The sequence below is a fragment of the Arachis ipaensis genome, chromosome B5 (genome assembly GCF_059453495.1).
Source record: "Arachis ipaensis isolate K30076 ecotype BB chromosome B5, ASM5945349v1, whole genome shotgun sequence".
Classification (NCBI taxonomy): domain Eukaryota; kingdom Viridiplantae; phylum Streptophyta; class Magnoliopsida; order Fabales; family Fabaceae; genus Arachis; species Arachis ipaensis.
The window spans coordinates 8,409,217-8,436,278 of NC_142440.1; the positions used below are offsets into that span (position 1 = coordinate 8,409,217).

Sequence of the window (27,062 nt, forward strand, 5' to 3'; positions counted from 1 at the left end):
GTGCTGTGGCCACCATATTGGAGGAAAGTCGCTAGCAAGAAAAATCATCCGAGCAGGATATTACTGGCCCACAATGATGACGGACGCCCAGGAGTTCATCAGAAAATGCAAAAAATGCCAGAAAAATGCTAACTTCCACAAAGCACCACCCAAAGAACTCAACCCGATGATGGCCCCCCGACCTTTCGCCCAATGGGGAATTGACCTCTTAGAACCGTTCCCCCCTGGGCCTAAGCAAGTGAAATACTTGATAGTAGTCATAGACTACTACACTAAATGGGTAGAAGCAGAATCATTAGCTCGCATATCTTCAGCGAATTGCCAAAAATTTATGTGGAGGCAAGTGGTCACCAGGTTTGGAATCCCAGAAATCGTCATGTCGGGCAACGGGACACAATCCACTGACAAGAAGTTCAAAGGATTCCTAGCAGGGCTGGAAATCAAGCAAAGATTCTCCTCAGTCGAACATCCCCAAACCAACGGCCAGGTGGAGGCAGCTAACAAAGTTATCCTGAAAGGGCTAAAGAAGCGACTTGAGGGGAAAAAAGGCTCATGGGCAGATGAGTTAGCTTCAGTCCTATGGTCTTACAAGACCCACCCCCCAATCATCCACCGTTGAAACCCCTTTCTGACTCACATACGGGGTCGACGCAGTCATCCCAGTCGAAGTCGGGGAACCGAGTCCAAGGTTACTCCTCGGAGGAGGAAATGAAGTAATCGAAAAAGATCTGGTCGACGAGACAAGGCAAATGGCGCATCTAACAGAAACAGCAATAAAGCAAAGGATAGGCCTAAGGTACAATGACAAGGTGCTAAAAAGAAGCTTGGGAGAAGGTGACTTGGTCTTACGACAGAACGACATAGGGCTGCCAACCCCAGGAGAAGGCAAGCTAGCCGCAAACTGGGAAGGCCCTTACAGGGTAAGAGAAGTCCTCGGCAAAGGTAGCTACAGGTTGGAGATGTTAGATGAAAGCGAGGTACCGAGAACATGGAACATGGCAAACCTAAAGAGGTTTTACTCATAAGAAGAAGCAACCACGCGATCTGACGACCGCACTCCCTCCCACTAATTCCCTTTGCATCCCTTTTTACTATCTTTCGCTCAATTATGTATTACATCACTTCTTTGTTTAAAAGTTCTATAATACGTATATAATGAATGTCTTTTTGCAAGATTCACATCAAAATGACAAAACGGCAAAAAATAAACGGTCAACCTAACGGAAACCCGAGACTGATCACCCCGGGAACCAAAGGGACCCAAAGCAAAAAGCGGCTCCGCGACAAGCAATAAAAATGGTAAATATCATAAAATGGTAAACCAAAAGGCCGCGACGGCCCGAGTAAGCAAAAAACAAATAATGAAAGTAAGGCCACGACGGCCTGAGAAAGCAAACAATAAACAGAAAACGGCCTAATATAGATAAAATGCCAAAATGTTCGTTACAACTGAAAGGCACCTTAAACAGGCCTAGAGGTAAAAACAAATTACAAAAATAAAAGGCAAGAAGCATGAAAACTCAAGACTTGAAGATGTTAACAATCTTCCCACCCTCAACAGTCTTGAGAGCTCTAACTTAGAAAAGATCGAGATCGGGAGCCAATACGGCCACCTGAAGCTTGATCCCCTCTTCGGTCAGCTTCACGGCTTCCCGGGCCCCCTTTGCAAGCTCCTTGTTCTTCTTCTTCAAAGCAGGCATCTCCTGACGAGCAGCCTCTGCCGAGCTCTCCGCCAACTTCAGCTTTTCCTCCAAATCCTTGACCTTCTTCTCAGCAGCAGTAGTCTCGCCACGAGAAGCATTCAGATCTTTCATCAAGGCGAGGTCCCGATCCAACAGCCTCTTGATCTCTTTTCCTCCTGACGAGCAGCCTCTGCCGAGCTCTCCGCCAACTTCAGCTTTTCCTCCAAATCCTTGACCTTCTTCTCAGCAGCAGTAGTCTCGCCACGAGAAGCATTCAGATCTTTCATCAAGGCGAGGTCCCGATCCAACAGCCTGTTGATCTCTTTGGTATCCTCCTCAGCCTTCTTCCCCTGCTCAGACAACTTTGTCTCCAGTGACTCCTCCCGAGACCTTGAATTTGTCAGATCTTTTTGGGAGTTCCGAAGCTTCACTTCCATAGCATGATAATTTTCCAAGACAGGCTCCACTTTTTTGGCAATAGCTGCAGCTCGAAGAAGACTGCGGTAGATCCACCTCGCCTGCCCAGAGAGGTCGGCATCACGGAAAAACTCTTCGGTGCTAGGGAGCAACTGGGATTCGATGAAACCCCCAGCATCGAAGTTCTTCTCCATAACCGAAAGCGCCTTCCCAGAATCCCGTTTTCTCTTCTTAGGGTTGCTAATGACCTTCAAGTCATCATCACCAAACCCCAGATCCTCCTCGTCAAAAGGAGCTTCCGCCTCCACACTCGGATTCCTCGAAGTGTTCTCAGGGGGGACCTCAACCTTCTCTGGCTGACCTTGGTCAGCCCCGTCAACCCAACCGCTGCCCTCCCCGACATCCCCCTGGTCCTGACTCGCCGAAGGAGTCGCCGAGGAGTCGTCACCACCCTCATCATCCCCTTGGATGAGGTTCATTAGGTCAGCCAAGGTCTTCTTCCCACCAGCCATGGAAACTACAAGCAAAAAGACAAGGTGTAAGTAATAGAAGAGAAAAATGCTAAAGATACAAAAAGTAAAGAACTCACCAACATACGACCGGCCGGCCTCCCGGTCCCCCATAACCATACGAGGGTTAAGATTTTTCTTACAAAAAATTGCCAACAAGATATCGACAATATTACGATCTACCGGACTCAACCAATCATAGGATATTTTTATCAAATAATCGGATCCCGCCCCGAAGCTCCAGTAGGTCGGGATCTGCCTTTCCCCCTCGACAGTAAGCCAAAAAGGTTGATGACCTTCAATTGGCCTAACCTTGAAAAAAGTAGACTTGAAGTCGTGGAAGGAATCCTCAAAAAGGCAAAAAATCATACGACCTTGTTGGGCCCTAAAGGACATATATCCCTTCTTTGCCTTCCCCTGGCAAGAAGGATTCGTGAGAAGAAAGAGGTAGAGAAAAACATTTACAGAGGTCGAAAGCTCCAGATATTCACAAACCATCTCGAAGCACCGAATGGCAGCCCAGCTATTCGGGTGCAGTTGCGACGAAGAGACATTGCAACGATTCAGCAAGCCCATGACGAAGGGGAAAAGGGCAGACAAACCCCCAAGGTCGTGAACATTGGTTCATAAACACACAACCAATCAACGACTCATGGCACCGCCAGGTTCTTCTGGCAAACACGCTCCCGGTTAGTAGGAACACAGACCTGATAAAACGCTTCCTCAGGACCACCTCCACATAAGAGCCCAGCCTGGCACAAGTCCTGGAGGCCCTCCTTCGTGACCTTGGAAGGGGTGTCCTTCACGTTAGAAGAAACCCAAGCATAATGATCAACGAAGTCGGCTAGCGGTCGCTGAGCCTGATCCGGGAGAACGAGGCGCTCGGCCATACCTACAGCGGGGGCACCACTTAGTCAGAACGGGAGATCGAGAACCCCCAAAACAAGTAAAAGCAAAATTTCAACTCCCTAAATCACCCTCTAGATACCACTGCACTAACCCAGAATTCAAGCAAAACCCATGAAAAACCCAGTGGTGCCCCCTCTAAAAGAAGAAGCAAAAAAAGGAAGAAAGAAAAAACCCAGACATGCACAAAAAACGCACAAAGACACCAAGGAAAACCAGAAAAAAGAAGAAAGAAGGAAAGTATAACAACGTACCAGGGAAATGCAGAATCTGAGAAAGACGAAGGAGAAATCCAAAAAGAGCAAAGCAGCAGCGAGAGCGGGAATGGAAGTGGAGGCGGCAACAGTTCGAGAAAATAGAGGAAGAAGAAAAGGAAGGTGACGAAATGAGGAGTTTGTGAAAATAAAAAGTGACGAAGAATGTAACCGTCGGAGAAGCGCCAAAAGGCAGGGGCATACCTGTCTTTTTATACAAATTTCAAATCATGAAATGATGGGGCATTTAATGCCCCGCGCGGAAGCCAAGGAGGCAGCATCAGAGACAAGACAACCATGGTGTGAGACACGAAACGCCATCAACGGGTTCTCGAGAAGAAGAACACATCCCCTCTCGGCGAGTAAGACAAACGCGCTTAGCCGCGAGCTCCAAACCTCAAGGCTAGAGCGGTGGGGGCACTGTTACGGACCACTACAAGCCCAGTCCAACTAGTCGTCGGGTCGGGGCACCACCTCTGACCCCGGCCCAAACTATCACTCACAAGAAAAATCCAACGAGTCGGACCACAACACCCGACCCGGCCGTCGTACGACCTCACCACCTCCGCGACCCAGCACCACGCTTAGCATGCCGGTCGGATCGGCTTCCTCGGGGCAACACCCGGAGCCCCGACCCGATGTCCGAGATAACCATCTCCCCCCACGTGGATAGGGACAACTCACAAGTATCCTGATCAGTGGGCTAGGTCACCTTTAGGCCCGCCCAGCACAGTATATAAGGGGAGAGGTCAGCTCTCCCCCCGAAGTACACATCACCTTACCTAAATTGGCTATCTTTTCGTACAGACACTGACTTGAGCGTCGAAGTGTCCTTGCAGGTGGCCATCCCCTCTCGTCCGTTCAACCACCGGCTTCGCCAGTCTCCCGCTTGAACCCGAAGACCCGTTCTAGGTCGCCCCAGGATCTCGCCCCCTTTATTCTTTCACCACCATCCGACCTGACGAGAACAGCTATAAAATTCATGAACCTTATATATAGTCTAACTTATGCCATGCAAACTAAAGGTATTAACTATGACGTATATATATATTCCAATAAAAATTTTATAATTATTTTTATATAAAAATATTTTATTTTAATTATTAAATAATAAATTATAAAATTTATTTTTAATATATTAAATAAATAATTCACAATTTTAAATAAAAATTTTTATAAAAAAAAAATACTATTAGTATCTTTATTGAAGTAATTATCCAAATATTTATATATGGTTAACTTGGAGAAAAAATAAAGGACCTTTTCATTCGAGGAGAGAGAGTTAGTGAGCACATCTATTTCCATGCAGTTTTTTGCAGTCGTCAACTTTAATCAACATGCTTATTAATTAACTTTCAATTAGGCTTAAACGAATAGAAAGAAATATATGAATTGTATAATTCAACTATTATATATAGCAAGGAGTTAATATTTAAAATGATCTCTAAAATTTAATAATTTTTAATTTAATTTGATTCTTTAATTTTTAATTGATTCAATTTGTATCTTGAAATTTTGAGTCATAACTCAAGTTGATCCTTTTGTTTATTTTTGTTATCGAAAAGATAACGTGATAATTTTAGTTGACACCTAGCATCTCCTTCACCACCAGGATTCACCTGAACCACTATTCTCACGCCACCATCCTCCATCTTTTCTTCTGTACTTCCTCTTCACCATCTTTTAGTCCTTTCTTCCTTTATCGTGAACCCACCACCGAATTATTTTCCTCCACCGTCTCCCTCCCATTGTCGTGTCGTCCAAGCACACTCTCTACACCCCAATCTCTCTCACGTTCAGTCTCTTACAAATTGCTGAGAGTTCACTACTCATCTCCAAATACCACCACACCATCAAAACTCACCTCAGCTACTCGACACATCTCCATTCATCGCCAATTCATGCTTTCCACTGTCATCACGTCTCTCATCAGATTCTCCGCATTGTTATCCCTAGAACGAGAACATTAAACCAAATAAAACCCAAAAATTAAAAATTCTAAACAATTAAATTAAACCATCAATACTAGTCAACAAAAAATTAAAGTGCACACAGAGAGCAAAGTACCACTGTATTGAATGGTGAGGGCGGAAAGAAGGAGGGTTGAGAGAGAGAGACGACGTCGCAATTACTGGTGGAAAAAGAGACAGCGACGTGACGAGTTCAGGGACGGATATAGTGGCAGCGCAACGAGTTCAAAAATGCAGATGACGGCGTGAGAAACGAGCAACAATGAAGGAGGGTTGGACGGAGATGCTGCGACGGGTTAGAGGTGTTAGAATATAATTAAGATTAATTAGGATTAATTAGCATTATTTAGCATATCTGAATATTATTCATAGGATATTACGTCTTTATTATTTCGATTCTCTTAGCACTATAAATATCATTGTATCATTCTAGATAACTTGAATACACTCAATAATATACAAATTCTTTCTCCAGTTTAGTCTCTTATTTCTAACATGGTATCAGAGCCATGGTATCCTCCTTGAAGAGGATAGGTTGTTTTCCTTGTGGTGAAATCACCGTAGTTTTTGTATTTTTTTCTATGCCATTCTTCTTTCCCTTTTGTCACTCCTTTGATACTTTTTTACCTCACCGACTAGCCCATTTTCTCTGTCTTGTGTTTTTTTTAGTCGAATGATCAAACACCATTGTCATCCGCTGCTTACCTATTCTGATGAAGAAATCATATAGTTTTCGCTCTCTTTCAGTAGTTTCATCTGTGTTCTCTTGTAGCAGTTCCGTCTGCGTTCTCTCATGGCAGTTCCATCTGCGTTCTCTCGTGACAGTTCCGTTTGTGTTCTCTTGTGGCAGTTCCGTCTGCGTTTTCTCGTGACAGTTTTGTCTGCATTTTGTCTGTGTTTCCTTGTGGCAGTTCTGTCTGCGTTTCTTTCCGGCAGTTCCGTCTACACTTTCTTCAGATAGCGGCAGTTCCGTCTGCGCTTCCTTCAGACTAACGGCAGTTCCGTCTGCGCTTCCTTCAGACTAGCGGCAGTTCCATCTGCGCTTCCTTCCGTTAGTTCCGTCTGCACCCGTTTTATCAGTTTATGTAGTTTTTTTCTCTTTATTTTGTTGTTTAAAATAAGTTTCAAACTCAACTTGTCACTTGAGTTTGAGGAGGGATGTTAGAATATAATTAGGATCAATTAGGATCAATTAGCATTATTTAGCATATCTGGATATTTATTATAGGATATTACGTCTTTATTATTTCGATTCTCTTAACACCTATAAATATCTTTCTATATTGTGTCATTCTAGACAACTTGTATAGACAACTTAAATACACTCAATAATATACAAATCCTTTCTCCAGTCTAATCTCTTGTTTCTAACAGGAGGAAGGGGCTACAACGTGTTGAGGAGGAAAACAACAGCGTTGTTGGGAGATGAGAGAGTTATGGGTTGAGAGAGGGAGTTACGAGTTGAGAGAGGAAAAGATGAAGAGTTGAAAATAGAGGAGGTAGAATTGATATCTTAGAAAAGAAAGAAAGAGATGTATGTGATGAGATTTGGATGTCACGTCATTTTTTTTTTTTGTGACGGAATTGGACGGAAAAACCAACTTTAGTTAATCTTAAAGTTTTATGATACAAATTGAGTCAATTAAAAATTAAAAGAGCAAAGCATCATATCAACATATTGAATTGGTACGGTGAAGATTATATATATATGCCATGATATGGTGGCTATGGGTAGTTAAATGTTGACCTTTTAATAAAGGGTTCACATATGCTAAAGTTGACTATCAAATTAATTTTCTGGTTATTATTACACACTAAACACTGCTTAATTAATTCCGTAGACGTAAATCAAATATTTTTATCGCAATATTTGTGGAAATTAAAGAATAATTGAACCTAAGTATATAAATGTAGTTTTCTTTTGTTTTTCAATGAAATCCAGTTCCTTCTTCCCACAGGAGTTGAATGTCTTCTTCAACCACAGAATAAGGGTTTTTTATTGGCGAACAAAGGTGAATGAAATGCTAGATGCATTCCAGTAAAGAAATGGTAAGATATGATATTGTTGATGAAGTTAGGAAACAGTCGTTTTTCTTGTGTAACATAAATATATAATTGAACAAATATGTAATTGAATGATAATATATATATATATATTTTTATGACTGACACTATGTATCAAAATTAATCTCTTGCCACTGGATTATTAATGTGAAACAATTTTATGAAAATATTTAGATATTCTTTAAAAACAAAAATAATTTTAGTCAAATGAAAATACATCATAATTTTAGTTAAATAATTATAAAAATAAAAGTGTTCGCAAAATTTTAAATTTGAATACAATAGGATGTTAAATAACTAAATGTAAATATAATAATGAATATTTTAACAAAATATTATGTTCACATTATCAATTAATATATATATTTGTGTATAGGGACGGATTCAGAAGATCAGAAATATTATTATGGGGGCAATAACACATATAATATTAAAAATTATGTAAAAAATTATATAATATAAGATGTATTATAAAAATATACCGATAGAAAATATATTTTAAAGTACAAAAAATATGTGTGTATTTTTTATTAACGAAGTGGTCGATTTTTCGTATCATAAAATTAATCGATAATAGAATTTGTGTCAAATTTTTCAGTAATTTTTTTAATATAATTAAAAAATAATTAGCAAAAAATTTATCTTTCATTTTATTTCTAAGTTATTTTTTACAATATTCATAGTTGGAAAAGATCTCTTAGTTGTAGCAGTTAAAACAGAGAGAATTAATACCAAATGAATAAAAAAAGACGGTCACAAAAAGAAAAAGAATTCACTTTATGAGATTTGAAAATTTTTATTTAATTAAAAATATTAGTAATAATATATTTTTCAGATTTTTTTTAATATTGTTACTTACTTTTTAGATATTAAAAATTATTAATATTTAAATTAGACTGGACTTTCTTTTATACTAGACTAAATACTAAATATTTTTTAAATTAAATTATACGTAATAACTTATTACTATTAATTTTTTAAAAAAAAATTTGGGGGGTCGAGGCCTCCACTCGCCCCCTATGTCCGTCCCTGTTTGTGTATAATAAATATGTATATTTTATTTAGTAAATTAATTTGGGTTGGTCTAGTGAGTAATTTACTAGTTTATTTAAGTAAGTATTGAGAGTTCGAATCTTGTCTTATGTATACAATAATTCTTTGGTCAACAAAAAACTCTTAAATAAAGTTTTGAATTTTGATCCGCAATAAATTAGTTATTGGTATGTCAAGTTGGAGGATATCATAAAAAATAAAAAAATATTATTTATTTAATTCATTTTTAATATATTTTTATATTTTAATATATATTTTATATTAATAAATAATTTAATAACTTATTTTTATATACATATAGCATAATTATTGATCTTTTACAAGTATTGAAAAAAACTAATTAAAGAAATTGTTTTACTTAATTTGTAAATTTTTTAATTCACTCATTTGTTTTCATTTGAAATGATTTATATGTTCTATTTATATCAGATAGATTCTCTTTCTTCATTAAATATTAAATACTCATGATATTTACATAAAATGTATTGTTGAACATTAATATTCAGTTTAATTATTTTATTGATCTTTATAGATTCATTAAATTTTTAATTAGGTCTTTATATTTTTTTTAGTTAAATTTTATATTATTTTTAATTTTATAATTAGATCATTTTCATGTAAAAAATATTAAAATTAACATAATTTTTTTTTTCAAAATACATACGATCAAAGATCTAATTATATTTTTAATTATGAATACTTTTAATTTGTAAATAAATATTCAGTTAATTCTAACATTTTTTATACTATAAAAATCTAATTATAAAACTAAAAGCAACATAGGACCGAACTAAAAAAAATATATAAAAATTTAATTACAAATTTGATAAAATTATAAAAACCAACAAAATAATTAAATCTTAATATTCTTAGGTATGTTTAAGGTTACTAATAGTAATTAATATTATTACTTATTGAAACACAAATACTTTTCGATCTATATAAAAATATTGAAAATCATTTCTGTTATATATCCTCTCTCTTCAATAATTATGGGCTGTTTGGTATTATTTTTTTTAGCTTACTTTTGCGTAACTAATATAATTTAGTTAATATGTGTTTTGAAAATATATATTAAAATTATTAATTAAAAAATTATAAAAAAATAAAAAAATTAATTTTATATATGTATTTATTGTATATTTATTAAAATAAAAATTAACTAATTTTCAAAATAACTACTTAAAAAATTATTTAAATATATGAATTTAATTGAATTATTGTATAAAATTCTTTAATTTGTCAATCAAAATTAAAATTATTTTTTATTAAAAAAAATCATCAATTAATGAATTATATCTGAGCTTTTAGTCGTCATGTTGACTTTATTTTTGTTTCATAATATCTATTAAACTGTCACGTTTATTTTTTAATGTAATATTTTTAATTGAATTATTAATTATACTATAATAAATAAAAATATTAAAAATTATTTTACTATTTTATTTTTTCATTAAGAGTTATTTAGTAAAACTAAATTATTTTTAGATTACTCTTGATTTATTTTAACTCTCTTATTAATTGTATATTATTCAAACAAAATGATAGATAAAAGAAACAACCTAAATTAATTAACAATAAAACGAATAATTTTTATTATAAAATTTTCATAAAAAAATTATATTTGGCAAATATTATAATGGAATAAAGAATAGAGTGACAAATAAAAAACGAAGATAATATATTATATATTAAATAAAGTTTATATTAAGATATTGGATACGAATTATTGTATTATGTAAATGGATTTTATTTTAAACCTTCTGACATTATATATATTTTTCTTATGAAAAATGTTAGGGTCAATCGATTTTGTGATTTATAGTTATTAATTTATTAGTTATTATTATTGTTTTTAATAGTATGAGATTATATTTAATAGTATAAAATTATTTATTTTTTTATTAGTTAAATACTGATTAAATTTTGATAAAAATGTTGATCTCTTAAATTTTTTCTTTTTGCTATATATATAAAGAATAATGTATTATCTATTTATTTAATGTATAAACACGGTTCATGCATGTATGAAATATTAATGGCAAAAAAATAGAAAAAAAAAACAATAAATGACTACCTTAACTAGAATTCACTCATACTCTCCCTTTTTAAGTAAGAAATATATATAAATATTTTCCTTTCATCAAATTTTTTTAAATAAAGGTAATGAGTCTATATACATTTTCCTACTTTAATAAATTGAGAAACGAGGAATGTATATAGATTATATACTCGTCCCTCTTATATTAAATAATAGAAAAAAATTTGACAAAAGGCAAAAAATATCCCATTATTTATTATGATTTTCAATTAGTTATTATATATATATATATATATATATATATATATATATATATATATATATATATATATATATTATCAATGAAAACATTAAATTTAGTTATTTTTATGTAAAATTAATAGTTGAGAGTCATTTGATGATTTAATAGATTTAACTAAATTATCATTTAACAACTCTTAACTATCAATTTTATATAAAGATAACTACTTGTAGAAATGACAATGGGTAATTATGAGAGCAAAGACCCTTCATTCCCCTACTCCCTATTTCCGTTTAAGAAATTGTCCTACATTCTCTTATACGGGTCTCCATTATTTTCCCTGTAAGAGAGACAAATAAATATCCGTAGATATTAAACTTTTAAAAATAAAAAACTTCAATCATGATAAAATTTTATACAATTCAACTAAAATGTATCAAATCAAATTTAATTCAAACACATTTAATATTACTAAACTCAATTTAACATTATTCAACTAAAACTCCAACATACAAACCAAAAGAAAACGAAATAACAAAGTTTTCAACATAACAAATTTTGATCGACGATTATAATTTGGTGATAGTACTATACTCCATTCTTGTAATGATACAAATTTAAATAATTAATTGGTGTAAATTTAGATATTATGCACAATATTAATTTATTTTTAAATAAAACTGAAAAAAAAGAAATTAGCATACACTTTTATATATATATATATATATATATATATATATATATATATATATAATAAAGGATATTTAAGTAATTTCATTCTAGCGGAAATTTAGTCGGTTCCCATGGGGTGGGTATCTCAGTTCCCGCCCCCATTCCCGTTTATTCGTGGGGACGACTAGTCTCTGTCCCTGTGGGGATTTAGTGGATCTCCATTATTTTTCTTTCCATCGCGGGTAATCTCTGTGGATATTCGTGGGTTCGGATTCTTTTATCATCTCTAACTGTATGTGAGTTTTTACTTATTTTATCATACAAAACATTATTCGTACACTAAAATCAGCCACTAATATATTTAAGTATAAATATACACATAACATAATCGTTTATCATATACATGTCATTTTTATAAAACATATTCTATATTAGAAAAATAAGAAACATGAAAATTTCCCCTTTAAAACCAAAAAAAATATATTCTTGAGAGTTATTAATTTTTAGTATTTTTTGTCATTTTTAATCAGTACAAATATAAATTATCTTTATCAAATAAATTTTGTTAATTTATATATACAAAATTTTAAAAATATAAGTATAAACCGTATTAATTCATATACCTAAAATTTTAATAAATATAAATACAAATTATATATTTATTGTGTAAAAAATATCTATAAATATAAGTATAAATTATTACCGGTTAAATACTAACTAAAAATAATAATATTTACTATGACATTGATAAAAAAAATATGAGGTCAATTATGACATAAATGTGACAACCAGTAAAGAGAGCTTTGGTAATCTTGTGAACGATCCGTTGGCAGCTAATTATTACCGTTTCCTATTATAAGTCCTGATATTTTTTCGCTTAAAAAGATGATGTTAATACAAAAATAATTAACTAAATTTATGAGTCAAAAATAAGAATTTAGTGCTAGAATAGATATTACATTAGAATCTAAGATAATAAATTAAATATTTACATAGTCTACGATACCATAATAGGCATTTTATTTTTTTTAATTATTATATATTATTAATCATTAATATTAGGAAGAACCACTTGCCATACGTGGAGGATATGCTTCAATAATTCACTCTATAAATTAGACTTCTCACTAGACTCACATTGTTCATACATACATAGATACACTAGAAGAGTAAGAAAGATACAGTGACAAAAGAGTTCCTGACATTTTTATTTTCTGGTTTGCTATCCACCAATTCTCTTACTCGGTATATGTTAATTCTCTTTCATGTAATCTCTTTACTTTGTAAAAAATAATGAACAGACATACATATATTTCAATATAGTGAGATATATGGGTGCCGATTTTTTTCATTAGTGTTTTTCAATTTTATCTTCTTTCTTTATATATATATATATATGTTCTCAACTTTTTATTTGTGTTTTTAATTTTTCAGTATTTTTCATCTTTATTAATATAGATTAACTTTTCATTTAAGACACAATTTTTTGAAAATTTTTTAAAATAAAATAAAATATTATTTTTCAAAACAAATTATTTTAATATTATTTTTATACCCATATATATTTTGGATAAAAAAAACAGGTAAACCTATCCTAATTTTGGGCAAAATTGTAATGACCAACTCTAATTTAAATTGTAATGGAGTGAACCTGTAATTTAATCTCTTAAAATTTTGTCGTGTTAATGAATTAACTAGAATTCTATTTGATGTATTTTGATTCAATTACAATAAAAATAAAACAAAAATAAAATAATGAAGATACAAGTTGAAGTATAAAAGTAAAAGAAAAAATTTGATAAGTTAAATGTATTAAATAAGGAAAATTTTATAATAATTAGAGTGTACAAAAATCAGGTGAGATGAGTCCAAATTAAATTAAAATTTGGCGGTGATTTCCCTGATTCCGGCATAAAATCGGAAGAAAGACAGCTGAAAAATGCCAAAATAAAAGAAAAAGTTAACTCGAATTTTTTGAATCGAGATAACTCTATTTAATATTCTAATTTTGTTAAAAAATATATTTTAGTAAATAATGTTAAAATTATTTTTTTAAAGTATTTTATTTTATTTTATTTATTTAAAAATATTTTTTGATCTAATAATTTACAAACCCATTAGTATTTTTATTTATTTTTATTTTTTATTTATAGATTATTACATCTGAACATCTTTTAATATTGATCGTGTATCATATTTTTTTCGTTGACCATACATAAAATTAATGATGTAGAATTATTAATTTTGATTTTAGTTTGACTGATTTTAATTTTAATAATTTTAATAAATTTTTTAAGATGATGAATTAAATATATTAATAAATATATTATTTTTATTCACAATTAGACGATATGTTATGCTCATTTAATAAATTAACATATAAAATAGAAGACACAAATTAAAATAAAACTTTTATAACATCTTTATCATGAGTTTGTTCTGAATAATAATGTTTTCTTTTTATTATTACTTTTGTTCCTGATACAGGTTTGTTAGCGATCACATAAAGTGCCGTCTTAACATCTCTTTCTTTAAATATTTGATAATGAGAACTAATTCAACCTTTACAACTATGAACAACCATCAAAGTAACACATACACCATACTAGCTGTAGTCTACTATATCTCATATTACTCTTGATTTTATGATTTATATATGCTATTTGTTCATTTTCAATTTTTCTACGATGAAAATTCAGAGACAATCTTTTCATATCAACAATTTTAATATTTTTTATTTTTAAAATTTTTTATCATAAAATTAAAATTAAATTAATAGAAAAAGATAAATATCCTCTCATTTAGAATTTTTTACATTTTATTTTCAGTCATCTCTCGATTTTAATCTTTACTTTTATCGTATTTAGCTCTCACATATACCCCCAATATATTATTAGTCTTGTTCAATCTTTTTCAATTCTCGCATTGTTCTATTCTATTTTTCTGTAAGGTTATTTTTTTGCTTTTCTTTTGCTCAATCCTTGATTTTTTTTTTGTTTTATCTTGCCACCACTTGTTTTACATAGTTTCTATTGTGCCTCTACTTTGTTTTGCGTTGTTATTATTGCTATTTTATTGTTATTGAAGCTGGTATCTTTTTAGATATATTTTTGAAACTCTGTGCTATTATTGAAGTTTATGTCTTTTAGATATGTTCTTCTGTCATTTCTTTTGCTAGATCTATTGTAGTGAAATATTAATTAATTTTTTTTGTGGCTAATAATATTGTTTACATTTATTGTTTAAATATATGTTGTATATGATATTTAAATTTGTATATAAGTATGTTAATTTTGATGTTGAGGAGTGATTATAGGTTTTTTTTTAGGGTTTTTTTTCAGTTAAGGGTCTAGTTAAAAATATAGGGTTGATTCTCTTACTTTAAAATTCTAAACTAAAATATATGATGTGTTCGGTTTGTGATACGTCACAGAAAATAATAATCAACAGGGTCAAGGGAACAGGCGAAACCCAGCACAAGGGAGAATGAGGGTTTTCACTACTCCTTCATCAACTTCTGGTACTGGTGGTCATAATAATTCGACACTGTTTTTTGAAAGTTTTTCTTCCTCAGCTATTGTCCCTAGGGAAAACAGAGAGACTTCTATCATGCTCCCAATTAACAATAATAATCCTGCTGTTGAAATAATCCACATCAATGATGAAGAACCAGATCTTGAATCATCATTGTTAGAGGTCAATCTTAATTCTTCCTCTTCAATTTTACCAACAACCGAACAAACCAATCAACATGCCTCAAATCTTTTAACATTACAAAGAAATTTGAGAATCAACACCGCCAACAACAACAACCAACAAGATGGTGTGTCACTTGATTTATCCTTACACCAGTTTGGCGGTGATGGCGGTGGCAGCTCTTCTACTATGGATGTCATCGGTGGCAGCGCTGGTGGTGGTGGTGGAGGTGGAGATGGTCTCTTGATGAGCGTTCTCAACAATACTTCTACTAGGCGCATCATGCCGATCAAAAGAACTGCCCCTGATTATGCTCGCCGAGAGTTTACGGTGGGTGAGAGCTCAAGTGCCGGTGGTGCTGGTGGTGGATCTGTTGCTCAACCTATGGCAGCCCCCAAGCGGCGACCCACCGCAAATGAAAATGCGGCGCTGCGCATTTCATCATCATCTAATACCTGCACTTGTACCCCTTCTCCCACTTGCGCTCTCCATGCTTCCGCCAATAGTAATCTTTCTTCATCTTCCAGGGAACAACCCCATGAAACTGCTAACAACAACAACAACAACCCCCAAAATGTTGTTCGTATTCCTTCTAGTTTGTGGCCAATTTCTGATGTGCAAAGAGCTCTTCAGTCTGATAGCTTTCAAGTCCTTCAACCTACTACTACTGCTGCTACTCCTCCTCCTCCTCCTCCTAGTAGTAGTAATAATAACAATAATAACACAACACTTGGTATTCTGCAACTTGATGATGGTTCCTTTATTTACCCCCAACCTGTTTTTGATAGTAGCCACCACCACCACCAAATCCACCATGGCCACCAGCACACGCCATTTAATCCGTTATACCACCGTGGCTATCAACCATTTTTCTCCACTGCTGACACTTCTCCATTCCGCCCAGCCTCAATCAATTACATGGAGAATCTTCCTCATCATCATCATCATCATCATCCGTACGGCGGTTCTTCTTCTTCTTCTTCGACTCCTTCCCCTCTTCCTTGGAGCACCGTGATTAGGCCAAGGGCTATTCCTGTGTCTCTCACTCACCGAGTTGGAGGAAGTAATAGAGAATCTAACAACACCAGAAACAACTATCCTTTTTCTTCTCCTGCTGGAAGGGGAACAATCACTGTGACTCAGAATCGTGGAAACTCATCATCATCAAGCTTATTCCCCGGTGGGTCTCCTTCAACACGGCTACTCGAAAGCCTTGTACAAAACGCCGGTACCCCTTCTTCTGGATCTGGCGCTGGTCAGAATAATACAGCAGGTACTACCGTTGGAGCTGTTCCTGCAGTTCAGCAGCTGTCGAACGTTGCTCGTGCATGGATTCGAAGGCTGAACGCTCATGACGAGGCCTTGACGAGAACGTCACAATCTTCTACCCGTGATAATACTCCTCACAGGGCACTGCGAGCTTCTCCTATTGCTGAGATCTATAATTTGCCTACTTATTTTGCTGATGATTCAAGAAGGCTTAGACAAGAGGTACATATATAATAATTAATACTGTTGTTTCAGTAATCTATGAGTCTCTCTATTTATTATTTGCCATTTACTGAATTGCTCTTTACAACAGATCCGCACTGCCATTGATCATTTGCGTAATGGAGGTTCCGTCCGACTGGAGGTACGTTTGTTAGTTAGGGTTTTATGTATGATTAAGACTATTCATACCAATTGAAGATGTTTTATGTGGAGATAATCGTTCGAAATTATTAAACGATTTTACTTGTAAGACTAATATAACACATTTATATTTTAACTATGAAAATTGAAAAATCAACACTTTTTGACCAACAAATTAGCTACTAATTAAACATTAAAAAGAAATATAAAAAAATTAAAAATATCTAAAATATAAGTAAAAATAATATTTGAAAGTGAAATCAAATAAAATTAATTTAAAATATAAAATTTAAGATTTATAATTTAGAATGATTATTAGCGATCCACAATGGTAGTTTAATTTGATGGTTAATTGATGATAGTAGTAAATCCGTGATAGTTTGATGGTTGATTGATGATGGTAGTAAATTGTATATTAAAAAAAAAGATTATACATGAGTAAGTTTTTCTGTGTGCTAAAAAAATTGACTTATTTATTGTTAATTTGTTGGTATAGATGTTTAACTATTATTTTTATAAGATGATAGTTTTGTATAAATAACTACTAATTTTTTAAAATTCTAAATCTCTATATTATCATTAATTTAATTTACAAATGTATGTGTCTTGTATATAGGAACTTTTAATTCTTGATTACTCCATTGTGCTGAACTTGCTTGACAACATTGAGGAGGAGGAGGATGATGCGGATATGCCGCAGCAGTTTTATGAGGTGAAAGCTATATATATGAATTGAGCTTAGTTCGTGCTTTTGTAATTTTAAAATAAACATCTTTACTTGTTGGCAGGACGTTGCAAAAAATGATTTTGATAATAACTTAGTCATCAAATGAATTGCTATCTTTATTTGTAAGCTTTTATGATGTGATAGATTTCGTTTAGATAGTATTGATAAAATTACTATTACATTTAATATTATTAACATACAATATATTTGAAAGATCATATAGTATTAGGTTAACAAACTTAGAAGTAGGCCAAATCCATTTTTGCTTAAAATCACTATTACTTTTAATGACTTATTAGAAATTATTGTTTGATTATCTAAATCCACATTGTCATAATGTTAGACCATAAAGAACAAAAAAATCGTAGAAGGATACTTGAACTTATGAGTATGTATATGAATGAAGAATTGGGGTTTCGGAAGTTAACATGAGTACTTGATTTTGACTAGAGGTAGTTTTTCGATTTTCATTCAATAAAAGTTTCTTGTATTTTTCTTAATTAGTGTTGAACAACAACGTCTTCTCATGGATAAGAATTGTAAAAACCGCTTTAGTATGGTGATTGAAACCCTAAAATGACTTTATATTTGGCTATATATATAGTTATAAAATAAATTATATCATTTGCTTATTATGATGATGAAAACATTGAATTTGCAGTATCTGGGAGACGGGCAGCGAGTGACCAACCCCGATTTAGGACTGACGGAAACTGAGGTTGCAGTATGTATTGGACGGGAAATTTTCCGAACTGTTGGTGGGCAGCCTCAGAACATTGATGCATGCGGCATATGTCAGGTGAGCCGGTCTAAACTTATCTTATTTATCATTTATTAATTATTGTAACAATTAATAAATGCTAAATAAAGTAAGTTATAACTGGTTTTAGTTAATTTTTTTGTTTGTTATCAAACATTTTCATCAAACGAGAGTGACACCAACTACGTTACATTCTTTAATTTACAAAAGCTCACTCATTGAATAAATCTTTTATAAGTATAAATATATGTTAAATACAAAATCTATATTAAAAATATTTAATTTTAAAATAAATTGATTTATGTTTCATAATTTTTTCAAAAGTAATTTTAACAGAAAATAACTAATTATTATTTGTCTCCCCCAAAATAAAAATAATTTTTACAATTATATGTGCAAAGTGGGTATCTGTGATCTATATATCTAGTATCTACCTCTTGATTTATTGCTATTTAACATAGAATTTGCGTAACCATTTTCAGGAGGACTATGTTCACGGTGAAGAGCTTGGGAGATTGGATTGTGCGCACAGATATCACCTATCTTGCATCAGGCAGTGGTTGCTCATCAAGAACAGATGCCCAATCTGCAAGAAAATGGCTCTCACCATCATAGACTTGGAGGACGACGAGGACGATGATGAGTGATCAGAAATGTTTGTTGGACTCATTTTGAATAAAATGGCCATAGTGCTAGAAACTTTGTTTTATTTTTCATGTTGTTGTCTGGTCTACCTAATTATGCTTGATGCCGTACATTGTGCCTTTAGCCATTGGTTTTGTTTTTCAAGGATTGGATGCTTTGGTTAAACACTTTGGTTGACAATATTGCTAAATTTGAAACGCCATTCGACTAATAATGCTCCCGTTACTTATTTTCACAATTATAAGTTTATAACGCTGCCTCCTTTGACGTATTATATTATATGTCGTTTATGCATTGTTGAATATATATAATCAGGGTGTTAGAATGAGCCGGGGTGAACTCAGTTCGTCGCAGCAGCTTCCTTGATCGACGCGGTGGTTCCTACAAAAGGACTCTACCACTCAAATTAAAAGAGTCTTTGGGATAAAGTATGGTAATGTGATGTGCAGGAGTCTTAAGTATGTATTAGATCATGTCTGAGGAACTAATATATAGTTTTTCAATTTGCATTGTTAAGATTGTTCTTTTGAGGCCTTTAGAACTGGTGTGGCTTGAGTTATAGGTTGGTTGTCTTTTAGGCTGCGTTTGTTTTTTGAAATTGGGACTGAGATTGAGAAATTGAAATTGAATATTGTGTTTGGTAATTAGATATTGGAACTAAAATTTCAGTCTCGAAAAATACAAAATTTAAATTTCTTTAGTATTTCTAAAAAATAGTGATGGTTCGAGTTGAACTTGAGAAGGGAGTTGAATCAAGTTGGCTTAAACTTTTAGTTTTAAACTCTGTTCAGCAGAAGCTCGAGTTGCAGGTGATTATTTCATTTTATCTCATGTTGTGCAGAACAAGTAAAGAGTAGGAAAGAAGAGAAATAAGCCAGCATGTATCCTGGTTCGGATTCTTTGTGCAATGAATCCTACGTCCAGTCTCCACCACAAACCATGGTGGAATTTTTACTAAAATTCACAGATTACATTCACCAATACTATTGAATTACTCCCTAATTCAACTAGTATCTATCCTAAGCTTTCTTCACCAAAGCTTAGCTTCCCATAGTGCTGTTCCAACTAGGAAGATAAATCTAACAGATTCAAACTTCACCAAGTGCTAACCCAACTTGGCAAGGGGAACTAATCCTAGTTCAAAAACCAAATTACATCAGAATTCAGTGGCTCTTTTGCATCACTCTTGCCTTTTCTCTCTTGGCTTTTCAACCTCACAAGATTAGTCTTTTCTCAATACAGAAAATGACACAAGACAGCCATAACAAAAGAATTAGAAATTAAGCTTGAGTAGAAGAAAAAGATTTCAGCTCAATGTTTGAGATGGTGCTCTGAATGTGTGCTCTCTTTTTCTTGCTGTTAAATGATGGAATGAAGTTTCTTATATATCTTCAGCTTGCCTTCATCTTTTGCCTCTTCCTTTTGCTTGTCCTTGTTGCCCGTTGGAGCTGTCACAGCTAGCATGTAGTCCTTCTTCATCATGCTCCACTACCTCTGCTGGATGAGGAGCTCGTCCACTACCTCTGTGGTCCTTGAATTTGCTTTCATCTTTGGCATGAATTCTTTTTTCCTTCTACTTTATTATCTCTGCTATACGAGGAGCTGCACCACTACCTCTGCTGCTTAGCAAGTTTGTGTTTTGCTCTCCCATTACTAAAAATTGCTTTACTGTTTGTCCTTGGAGTGGTGGAAGTGTACCAACTGTCTTTCTTACTTTATTTGAACAACACTTGTCCTTTTCTTTTTCCAGCTGTCCTCTTATTGCTTTTAGCAAATGCATAACCATATAATTGCTGAACGGTGCCACAAGGAGGAGTTTTGGCTCTTTTACATTGCTGAAACATAAGCTGGTCTTGGGCTGAAGCAACATGAACTTGGACATTTGGGCCTGCCACAATAAAACATACAATAAACAATATTGGGCTTTCAACCCAAAGAAATGTTTCTCATCATTTATAATACCCAAAATTAATTTAGACTTAACAATCTTCCCATTGATGACAAACATGATAAAAGGGAATAGTAGAATTTAAAATTAATTGAAATGGGTTAAGGGAACTTCCCTTTGATGTCCATCCGAAGTGCAATACTCCCCCTTAATGTTAGCAATTCTCTCCCCCTTAATCATGGCTTACCTGGACAAAGCTTATGATTTTTGCAAGAAATATGTCATAGTAAAGGTGACTCACAAAATAATTAACACATCACAGGACAAATTAAAATAAGTATAGCATAGTAATAAATATAGCATAATCCTGTATCAGTATCACAGTGTAAAACCCGATTAATTAATGACTAATTAGTCCATAAATGAGAATTTATTCTGAAAAGCTAAAAATATGATTTTTCTAGCTTAATATGATAGGGGAGATTGAGACGAGAATTTCGATACCAATTTTATAGAAATCAGACCAAGATTGAACCGAACGGGCCAAACCAGGCCAACCGGACCTATATTGGGCCCTTGACCCAACATAACTAAACCTAAAACCCTAATTTTCAGCACTCTCTCTCCTCTCTACACACTAAACACGCTGAAATGGTATGAGAATGGGGGAAGAATACTCTCTCAAGTTCTAACCCTTGGTTGATCTTCAAATCACCATAACTTTTGATCTAGAGCTCCGATTGCTGCACCATTTGCGGCCACGCATTCACCGTGAAGAGCTCTACAAAACCCACTACTTTATTCTTGAGGTAAGCTATGATTTGATTTCATTTCTTCATCCCTTAATTTCAAATTTTATGGAGAAAAGTGTTGATATTTTGGGCTCTTTTATGTTATAGGACCCAACTCTTTTGAAGGAGAAGATTAATCTTGTCTCCTTGAACCTTGGGTGTGGTAAGACTCTCAACCTTAGTGTAATTTTTTGTTCCATGATGTTTGGGTATTGAGTTGTTGTATTGGATGTGATAATTATGGCTTAGGTAGTGTGTATGTGAATATTGGAGCTTGATTGAGATTTTGAAAAGCTTGGAAAAGGACTTTGGTGTGTCAAAAATCTGTTCTTGGAGGTGTTGAGACCTTGAGAGCTTATGGAAAAGTAATTTGGAAGTGCTCCAATTGAGCGGAAAAAATCGGCTAAGGTATGATCTCTGTTTTCTGTATCTAAAATGTAATATGGTGTGAAAACTTAGGCTAGAGGCCCTAAGATAGGACTGAATGGTTGATATTGTTGAATGGTTGAAATTAATTGTGTGGTCATATATGTGATTATGAATATTGATGATTGATGATGTGATGCATGAGAGATATGCATGTTTGATATATGATCAATGAATATTTGAGGTTGGATTATGGGTGGAACCACGTTGAGAGTAAGCATGGTAGTAATTATATGTAATGTTGGCTGATTGGTAATGGTGTTATTGGAAAGTTTGATGAGGAAGGATTTATGACATGTTAATGTATTTGATATTGGGCTATTTAATTGAGATGGGATAAAATGGTGGGATGTTAGCTTGTAATGTGATAAATATTCTAATGTATGAGTTGAAGAGGCTTGAGTTGATTTTTGGTATACTTTCCTTGATTTTGAAAAGGGTTGGAATTGGGATGTTTTGAAAACGGCACTTTGTGGTTTTGTATGAAAATGTGGTTTTTGGGTATACTTTGATGGAGCGTAACTTGCACTCTGGATCCCTGTTTTGTGCCAAATTTATTTAGAAATAAATTGGATCCGGAGTAGTTATGCCATTCGAAGAACGGGCAAAAAACGTTTTAAAACGATGAAGTTATGTCCGTCGGAAGAGTGGGATGTGAAACTGTAAATTCTACGGCTTTTTAACTTAGTAAAATTTTTAGCAGAACGCACATCCACGCGTATGCGTGGCCGACGCGCACGCGTCGATGTGCTAAAATGGTTGCCCAGCCAAAATTCCCAAGAGTTGTGCCTGTTTTGTGCCAGTTTTGTGCCTGGGACACAAAACGCAACCATGCGTATGCGTGGCTGACGCGTAGGCGTCTGACGTGGCGAAAATTGGCGAGTCAAGAAATTGTTATAAGAGATACGTTGCAATTACAGTTCTTAACCAACCGAAAATCCGTTTATCAATTTAAAAAGGGTTGTCACAAATTAAAATTAAAATACTGGGAGTATGAATCCCAGGTCGTCTCCCAACGAGTTACAGAAAGGTGTGCTATTTTATTAATCAGATGTTTTCTAAAAATAGTTTGAGTTGATAAACAGGAAATTAAATCAGAGAAATTATGTAATTTTAATAAAAACCTTGACTTGGAGTAGATTAGTTGGAAGCCCTATTCTTGTTGGAGTACTCTCAAGATTAATTGATAATTGAATGTTGTTCTGCTTAGTTATCCCTTACTAGGTAGAGGAAAGTCAAGCAAGTTGGAAAGCTATTTCTATTCACAAGTTCCAATCCTTTCCAAGGGAAAGGATTAGTGTCAGTGGCTAGAGGGCAATCCAACGATGAACCCAATTACAATTTTTCTCTTGAGCATTCCAACTCAAGGTCATCCTTTCAATCAACTCCCCATCAAGTTATGGAACTACTCGCTCATTATGAATGTAAACTTCACAACATAAGAAAGGGAAATAAAGAAAGACATGATAAATAGTAATTAAAATGATCAATTAAAAATAAAAGTAATTCTTATATTAATAAATTCTAAAATAATCCAATAGTAATTCTGAATAAATAAAGGACATGGAAAAGTAAGTGACAGATAAGGAAACAAACTAGAATGACGAAGTCTTGACGGAGGTAATAACTCTTCTCAATATCCCAATCCAAAAGCAATAAAATCAAAATCCTAAAAACTATCAATGTGTAGAGAGAAAACATAGAGGAGGAGTAAAATCAGATCTAAGAACTAAAACTAGATGGAATGAATGTTCTCCTTGGTCTTTGTATGTTCCCTGGCTCTAATTTACTTTTCTGGGCCAAAAACTGGGTCAAAACAGGGCCCAAAATCACCCCCAGCAAATTCTGCAGATTCTACAGATCGCGCATGTCACGCGATCGCGTCATCCAGGCGTTCGCGTCATCTAGCATTTTGCCTTGCCACGCGTGTGCGTCGTCCACGCCTTCGCGTCACTTATGCAGTTTCCAATCCGCGCGGTCGCGTGAGCCATGCGTCCGCGTCACTGCAATTTCCTCTATGTCGCGTGAGCCATGCGCCCGCGTCACTTCTCGCTGGTTATCTCCTTAATTTCTTGTGTTCCTTCCATTTTTGCAAGCTTCCTTTCTAATCTCCAAATCATTCATGCCCTATAAAGCCTGAAATACTTAACACACAGATCACGGCATCGAATGGAATAAAGGAGAATTAAAATATAGAATTAAAAGTCTCTAGAAAGTAAGTTTTCAACCATAAAGTATTTTTAGGAAGGAATTATAAATGCATGCTTATTTAATGAATAAGTGGGTAAAGATTTGATAAAACCACACAATTAAAGACAATATAAACCATAAAATAGTGGTTTATCAACCTCCCCACACTTAGATATTAGCATATTCTCATGCTTAGTTGAAGGAGATAAAATAAATGAATGGGAACATGTAAAACTCATGCAATGCAATGCAACCTATATATGTGAATGCAACTATATGATTTTTGTCTACCTGGTTAAAAGTAAATAAGCTCTTCAAGACAATCACAAATCAAATTCCACTAATTCAATTCTTATACAGTAAGAACAGATAAAAATGCAAGAAGGTAGCTCATGAAAGCAGGGAGCATAGAATTTAAGCATTGAACCCTTCACTGATGATGTATGTATGCTCTAATCTCTCTAGTGTATAGGGTAATCATTCTATCTTTCTCCAATCATGCTTTCTAATTTTTGTTCTTCACCTAACCAATCAACAACGTTTAATATACCAATGCAAACATCATGAGGTCTTTTCAAGGTTGTAATGGGGCCAAGGTAAGGGTAAGGATACATATATGGTTAAGTAAGCTTTATAAATTGAATCTTTAATTATCCTAAGCTTTAACCCACACATATGTACATTTTATATAACTTAAATCTCATACCTAGCTACCCAAAATTTATCTTTCATATTTCTTACTCATGTATCAACTTTTATTTTAATTTTATCATACATGCATTGATCTTTGAATTCTTAACTTAACATTGGGGTAATTTTGTCCCCTTAATTAATTATTGAATATTTTTGGATTTTTTTTGAACATAAATATAAAAATAAACATAGCTTATCAATGCACATAGATGTTTAATTCTTATAGTTTCACATGAGCAGGTACCTAAATTCCCATTATATCATCATGGCACATTCCCTTATTATCTTTTGTTCCCACAATTTTCCCATACTTAATTAACACACAATTCTATCTTAAACTAACCAAAGATTCAATTGGGATATATAATTGTTTTTCCGCTTAAGGCTAGTAATGTGGTAAAATAAAGAACAAATGGGATTTAAAGGCTCAAAGTGGCTAACAAAGGTAATTGGAAGGGTAGGCTTAATTTGGATAAGTGAGCTAAACAAATAATGGCCTCAATCATATGCAAGCATATAAATATATTAAACATTGGACATATAGGATGAAACAAAATATAAATTACAATCATAGAGAAGTAAACACACAAGAATAAAATAATTATGGTTAAATAATGTAACCATGTATAAAGGCTCAAAGTCTCACAGGTTGTGTGTTCTTTAGCTCAAAAACCATGTTTCAAATACAACTTCAAGCAAATTTAACACAAAAGTTTAAATTAAAATTAGTGAAATTTTGTTCTAAAAATAGGGTCTTAGAAGAAACTTATTGTCTTTTCAATCAAGTAGAACATGCATGCAACTATGCAATTTATCCTATTCTACAAAAGAAAAACTAACTAAATATCCTATTTTATTGGTGTTAGGGAAGAGAAATTGCCTCCGAAAGTCAGATACTGACCAATCTCCCCACACTTAAGGCTTTGCACCGTCCTCGGTGCTATCTGTCAAGAACAAAGGTGGGCTGGTAGCAGTATCTCCACAGTCGGGACCATCATGGCTCCCAGTGCTGGTAAAGGAAGTGGAGTCTGGGGTGTCTGAGTCTCTGTATTTTCCCTTAAGTAGCTCCTTGAGGTAAGTGAATCGACGCTTGTTACGGTGCTCTCTTAGCTTTGCTTTGTGTTCATGCCGATCCAACCTTTCAAGTATTTAATGGAGCAGTTGATTGGTGGTAGGTGCTTGTGGTGTGGAAGGGGGAATCTCTTCTCCCGTGGAAGCATGGCTTTGGTGTCCCCAGCTCTGTAGGAGACTCCGGTTGCTGAGACAAGATCTGAGACCAGGACGGAAAAAGGTAAGTTGCCCGCGATTTGTACGTGTCCCATAGCACTCCGGATGTGTCTTGGTAGGTTCAGAGGCTGGTCTGTAAGGATGCACCATAGTAGAACGGCCATGTCTGCAGTGAAGGAGGACTCATGGGTGATCGGAAAGATGTAATGGGACATAATCTGTGCCCATACTCGAGCCTCCAAGGTAAGTGCGGAAGCCGATATTCCCTTAGGACGGGAACGATGGTACCCGTAGATCCATCTGCTGCCAGGTAGGGCGATAACTCTGAGAACAGCGTCCCAGTCAAATTGGTACATCTGGCGCTTGAGTGCGGCTTCTTGAAATGCGTCCAGTCCTTCTGGAGTAGGGGGAAGATCTAGAGCTCGTTGAATGGCCTCTTCTGTAATGGGGACTTGCTTCTATCGGACATAGACAGACTGCAGAGTTGGCAAGTGGAAATTGGAGTAGAACTCTACTACCCAAGAAAGATTAACCTGCCGTGGCTGTCTCTGGAGGAAACCCCATTGTCTTCGTGCACT

The 27,062-nt window shown here is 34.1% G+C and overlaps 2 protein-coding genes across 2 annotated transcripts; one reads left to right on the top strand and one right to left on the bottom strand.

Annotated features, from left to right (window-relative positions):
• Nucleotides 1-1,813: 1,813 nt before the first annotated feature.
• Nucleotides 1,814-2,728, bottom strand: LOC148563309 (uncharacterized). Its single transcript, XM_088486729.1, has one exon. The coding sequence runs from the start codon at nt 2,726-2,728 to the stop codon at nt 1,814-1,816; it is 915 nt and encodes a 304-aa protein (XP_088342855.1).
• Nucleotides 2,729-12,979: 10,251 nt separating this feature from the next.
• LOC107640064 (uncharacterized) lies at nt 12,980-19,464 on the top strand. The gene is made up of 6 exons (XM_088488791.1): nt 12,980-13,054; nt 15,243-16,996; nt 17,088-17,138; nt 17,754-17,849; nt 18,526-18,663; nt 19,107-19,464. Exons 2-6 carry the CDS (start codon nt 15,296-15,298, stop codon nt 19,269-19,271), a joined length of 2,151 nt encoding a protein of 716 aa, XP_088344917.1. The 5' UTR covers nt 12,980-13,054; nt 15,243-15,295; the 3' UTR covers nt 19,272-19,464.
• Nucleotides 19,465-27,062: the final 7,598 nt, after the last annotated feature.